This window comes from Pundamilia nyererei, unplaced genomic scaffold, assembly GCF_000239375.1.
Source record: "Pundamilia nyererei isolate P.nyererei 1_Seehausen unplaced genomic scaffold, PunNye1.0 scaffold00047, whole genome shotgun sequence".
NCBI classification, from domain to species: Eukaryota; Metazoa; Chordata; class Actinopteri; order Cichliformes; family Cichlidae; genus Pundamilia; species Pundamilia nyererei.
This window is the reverse complement of record NW_005187448.1, coordinates 1,188,680-1,193,918: the sequence shown is the minus strand read 5'-3', so window position 1 is coordinate 1,193,918 and position 5,239 is coordinate 1,188,680. Positions and strand designations below refer to the sequence as shown.

Sequence of the window (5,239 nt, the reverse complement as noted above, 5' to 3'; positions counted from 1 at the left end):
TGGCACAGGACTGACTCTCCATCACTCCTGATAGAACAGCTGTGCTTTCTTCATCACGATGCAGCAAGCTCACGAAAAACCTAAAAGGTAGACCCTTACAGTGTTTTAAAGCAGACCTAAAATGGCCGATGTGCAAGACGCCATTTTGTGTTTCGTTGTTGTGTTTTGGGGGGCAGAATCCCAGCTTTGTATTCAATGAGAGGCAGCTGGTGGAAGCCATATTTGCAGGCATCTGTGTGTGTACCTCCGTCTGAGGAGCAGCAGCCAGCCTGCACAGGGATAGCCGCTGCAATGAGCTCAGTTTTTGGCGAAAACGCAGGATTCCTGGCACAGAATCGAGCAGCTCGCTTTTTTTCTCTCTTTCGATCACATGCCAGAGTCTCAGGAAGCCAGTGAGTTGTTTGTTGGGCTTTCACACATTAGTGCTCTCACTTTCCGTCGTCCACTCACCGTTAAAATGATTTGCCTGTGATTTCTTTTAGCGGAACGTGTTTCTTAAAGACGTTACAGAAAAACGGGGTCGATCGTGAGGATCTTCTTTTGTTTAGAAGCGATAAATGTTTCTCCAAATCTTGGCAGTTGAAGACTTGTTGGCGTGAGGCGTGAGCACTTTCACTCGTGACTTTGAGCCGTACCTATTTTAAACCAAATAAAACAGACACGGAGAACAAAAGCAAAAATGCAACGAGGCTGCTTTTTGCAGAGGTTGAATTTCAACACTCGAAGATATTGTGAAAAATGTAACTTTTAAAAGTACACGAGAATAAAACTTGAATAACCAGATGATTTCAGTGAGTTAGTTAATATTATTGAGCGCTTTCTTTCTTTGTGCCGTTGCAGGAAGGATACCTTTGCGGATCTTCGATGTCGAAGCAACGTGGATGCTGTCCTTGGAGCTGAGGTAGTAGATTGAATAGTTGTGGGGTTGTGTAACCTCTTTTTTAAATAACTATACAATCTACTGTCTTTCCCAAGAGACAGCCGAGTCAGCCGCTCGCCGACTGCCGTCTCCAAGCAAAAACACGAGCTTTCAGCAGTCTTATTCTTGTTTTCACGCCGAGCAGGTAAATAGGCCCAACATTTTTAGAAAGGTGAACCTGGGGTGTGTTTGACTTGGGCTCTGACAGGGTGAGGTAGTAGGTTGTATAGTTTGGTGGGTGGGACTGCACCCTGCTCAGGTGATAACTATACAGTCTATTGCCTTCCCTGAGGAGCTCGCTGCACACTGAGGAACATACAACACATGGCTCAAGTATGACGTTTATTGCCAGATATAATAAAAAAGGAGGAGGAAGACACGCAGCATGATTAGTGTTGAATTGACTGGAAGTGTTAACTTATGTGCTTTTGAAAGATGTACATTTTAATAAAGTCACATTTGTCTTAAATAAGTTGTCCAAAAATCAGTGAACGGCAGCTTGAAATTATTTGTCACACACTGCAGTTGTGATTGTCGTCGAACAGGAGCTGTGCCGATGGTTAGTGTGTGCCGCCCTCTAGTGGAGACACAGGAAATTGCTATCTGTAGAATAACGTTTGCACAAATATCCATAAATGGAAATTACACTCAACTGGCTTCTTTCCCCAGTCTATGCGATTCGCTTTAATAAAGCTTTACATGATGGTTGAACACAGACTCAATGAGCAGATACAAACTTCCTGACAAAGTCCAAAAGGCCCCTTATTGGAGACTGCTGTTCCATCTTTATCCAGATGTGCATGTTAATGGCTCAGCTGCATGTTAATGATCTGCGAACCTGCTTTTTCCCGATGGCAGCAGTTTAACCACGCAAGGAAGCGCCTCCATAATTGACCGTAGGCCTGCTGGATCTTTGGAATGCGACAGGCATAGATCACAGGGTTGACTGCTGAGTTGGCGTGAGACAGGAGAATACCTGGAACATTTGGATTGGCTAGTGTTACATTTCACAGCAAGTGGTGTTAATGAGTCACATGCTCTCGAATATTTAACAACCAGTTGCAAACTGCGTAAGGGCTAGAAAAAGTACTGTCACCTGCCTGTATAGAGCGTTCCCTGTGTGACAGCCTGAGGGCCTTGAAACAACAGCAGACAGTTCATCAGGTGGAGAGGAATCCAGCAGCCAGCAAACAAGATGAGGACGAGAGCCAGGGAGCAGGCCAGCCTCTTCTCCCTGAGCAGAGAGGCCCGGGACTGAGGGCAGCTGTCCTTTAGACGTCCCTGTAGGCTCCAAAAGATTCGAGTGTAGAGGAGGGTCATGACCAGCAGGGGTGCCATGACACATCCGAGAAAGTTGAAGTAGACCATGAAAGGGAGGGAGATAACTGAGAGGAAAGTGCACGGCGGACGGATGAAAGAAGTGGAAGATGTGTTGGTGGAATCAGATGCTGGGGAGGAGTAATTGTGCCAGCCGAATAGAGGAGTGAAGCCAAGGAGACATGAAAGCATCCAGCAAACAGACACGCCGATCCATGTGTGCCTTTGTGTGGCCAAGGCTTTGTATCTGAAAGAGGGATGAAGCACAATAAAAGGGAAAACCTGAAAATATCACAGTGTTCACTCACAAAACAGGAGACCCAGAGTTCACCTCACCTGAGTGGTGTGTGCAACCGCAGGTATCGGTCCACAGCAATTGCTAGCAGTGACAGCACAGATGCCTGCGTCAACACCAGCACAACACAGCTGAGAAGCAGGCACAACTCAGGGATTAGACTCACCCAGCCATCCAATAATACTGCAAGGGGCACAGCGGCCACACCCACAAGGAAGTCAGCCACTGCCAAGGACACGAGGAAGCAGAATGTTGGTTCCCGAAGGGAATCCCGGATACCGAAACACACAGCACACATCACCAACACGTTACCAAAGCAACATGCTGCAGCAATAAGCACTTCCAGTACTGTGTAGGCCACCCAGCTCCATTCAGCCATTAGAGCAAGACAACCAGAAGCTGCTACGAATGACAGAACGAGTTTCCTCGAAGGCAGCTGAGTAACATCCAACACATTCGATGGTTTGTCACTTTTTATATGCGAACATGCATGCGCTTGTACGTGCACGAACAACAGGCATGCACTCCATGGAGACGCCATCTGTATTTCATCAGTAAGTGAAGAGCCTTTCCCTACTCCCAATAATGTAAATGTGGCTTTTCCACAAAAGGGGTGTGTTTCGTGCTGTAGGGGGTGAAAGAAAGTTGGAGTTGCAGCAAGATGACATTTAAAAGTTCTGTTACGACAAGTCCAAGTAGAGATGTGTCCTCAGCAACACGTATCGAATGAATCAAAAGCGAAAGCTTTCATGCAAACAAAAGTCCCATAAAGACAAAGGTTTTTAATGACACATAATGGTTATGTTTATTACCTGACTGAATTTCTATTACAGTTGCATTTTACTCTGAGCCTTACAGCTTAAGGATAAAAATCACTAGTCTTTACTAGTGGAGAGAAAGATCTATGAACTCAGTTTTGACTGTTACATTTTAAGCCACGAGGTACTTGGTAACCGCAGTAAAGGAAACGTGGATTTCAGGAAAAGGTAGAATTTCTTTTCTGTCTTTCTTTTGGAATGAAAGTATCGAAACAGGTCAAAATCATACAGAAATACAATACATGATACACCAATGAGTCACTTTTACTACCTGACATTGCAAATGTGGCACGAAGAAACTACTGGAACAAAACCTGTGAGTGTGTTCTATAAATCAAGTACTAGTACAATAGTACAATAGGTACTATTGTTTATTTAACTTGGGATTGACACTCAGTTTGGCAGCTTTATAGAGAAAAAGTCTACTTCTCATCAAAGTTAGGGTGTGTATCTGTGTGTGCTCGCGTCTGTGTGTGCAGACTCTTTAGATGTTACTGATTAACACGTCTGTTTTTAGAGGCGGTTTTTCCCTGCATGCTCACTTTGCATACAATTTTGGCTGTGGGTGCAGGTCTGTCCGTCCATGTCTGTGTTTATTTGAGCCACATGCACTGTGCGGGTTATCTTTAGCATTTTACACACACACACAAGCATATAGTCAGATGTTCTGAAAATATGTGCAGATTTATTTTATCATAAAAAAGACATTTTTGACACAAACAGATCGTGTTTTCTTAACCAAAATGAAGAAGATGATTGTAAACTGTATCTGCTAAACATCTGCGATACAGAATCACACACAAAGAAGAGAAATATGCTACTTTTATTTGAAGGATTTAAGTTCTACTTATAAAGTAGATGTTCTACAATAACCTTTTCGATTTACATGATAAAAGCCAGATCACCTCTCCCACCTAGCCTGTACCTGAAGTTTGCATTTACAGTTCTTCCCCTCACACTGAATACAATGTGGGTCTGTATGTATAACTGACTCTGAGCTACGGTGCATCCGCTTCTGGCTTTCAAATACTCAGTATTCATTTGTTATTCAAAATGCCACAGAACTATAATAAGCAGACACGAGATTCATGGGACACCCAAAGTGATTTCCCTTGACATCCTTTGTCCTTATTCTATTTCTATGCTAATATAGACTCATTGTTTCTACTTTGTATTTGAGTCTCCCTGTAGACATTTTAGCGTCTTCTCATCAAAGCGGTAAGTGAGCTTCCGTTTAACTTTGTGAATCTCGCCTGTGCGAGAGTAGTTCCTTAGAGCCCGTGCCATCTTCTGGTACGTCATGGGCTTGCGATTCCCCTTTCGCCGACCCCACAGCTGGGCCAGGCTCTCCTTGTTTTGGGAAGAGAACTGAAATGTGCCAGAGGAGGACTGGACCCACCAGATGCAGCTACGCATCGATGGCGTCTGAAGCATCTCAAACAGGAACTGGAACAGCCGCTCCTTCCTCTTTCCTTAGGAGGAAAAAGGGGATGTAAATACAAATATGAGGTAACACTGTCTCATATGTGCGTGCATGAAAACAGAATGCTGTGTGGGAGACGTTTGGTATTTGTAGGCAGTTGAGAGTTTTAGTTCTTACACACATGTTCAAATGTGGTTCTGTCTATGTGTGTGTGTGTGTGTGTGTGTGTGTGTGTGTGTGTGTGCCACTCTACCTGACAGTGGTGCAAGAGGCAGGGCACCTCTGTCCTTCCTGCTCCCCGTGTCAGAGGATGGTGACGGCGAATCCTGGTACTGGGAGCTACTGGACTGGGAATCTGAGTCAATGTATCCAGATGCCTCATCGGAATATGCTATGTGTCCCTGTGGTGAACACACACACACACACACACACACACACACACACACACACACACACACACACACACA

General features: G+C 44.6%; 2 protein-coding genes across 4 annotated transcripts in view; both read right to left on the bottom strand.

Moving 5' to 3' along the window:
- Window positions 1–1,709: 1,709 nt before the first annotated feature.
- Window positions 1,710–4,074, bottom strand: LOC102205429 (adenosine receptor A3). Its single transcript, XM_005732507.2, has 3 exons — window positions 2,573–4,074; window positions 2,020–2,483; window positions 1,710–1,895 (listed from the first exon to the last, which is right to left on the bottom strand). The coding sequence occupies exons 1-3, from the start codon at window positions 3,070–3,072 to the stop codon at window positions 1,723–1,725; spliced, it is 1,137 nt and encodes a 378-aa protein (XP_005732564.1). The 5' UTR covers window positions 3,073–4,074; the 3' UTR covers window positions 1,710–1,722.
- Window positions 4,075–4,153: 79 nt separating this feature from the next.
- LOC102204970 (transcription factor Spi-B-like) overlaps window positions 4,154–5,239 on the bottom strand; it is a 5,180-nt gene continuing 4,094 nt past the window's right edge. For all 3 annotated transcript variants that reach the window (XM_005732505.1, XM_005732506.1, XM_013910669.1), the window contains 2 exons: window positions 5,026–5,173; window positions 4,154–4,821 (listed from right to left, as the gene is read on the bottom strand). In XM_005732505.1, the coding sequence (XP_005732562.1) occupies window positions 4,514–4,821; window positions 5,026–5,173 (456 nt within the window). In that variant the 3' untranslated portion in view covers window positions 4,154–4,513. The remainder of the gene's footprint in view (window positions 4,822–5,025; window positions 5,174–5,239) is intronic.

Coding starts and splice junctions, on each gene's coding strand:
- LOC102205429 (XM_005732507.2), bottom strand. CDS start 3,072: ATGGCGTCTCCATGGAGTGCATGCCTGTTGTTCGTGCACGTACAAGCG. Junction 2,484..2,572: donor CGGTTGCACACACCACTCAG/GTGAGGTGAACT, acceptor TCCCTCTTTCAG/ATACAAAGCCTTGGCCACAC. Junction 1,896..2,019: donor ACAGGGAACGCTCTATACAG/GCAGGTGACAGT, acceptor CAAATGTTCCAG/GTATTCTCCTGTCTCACGCC.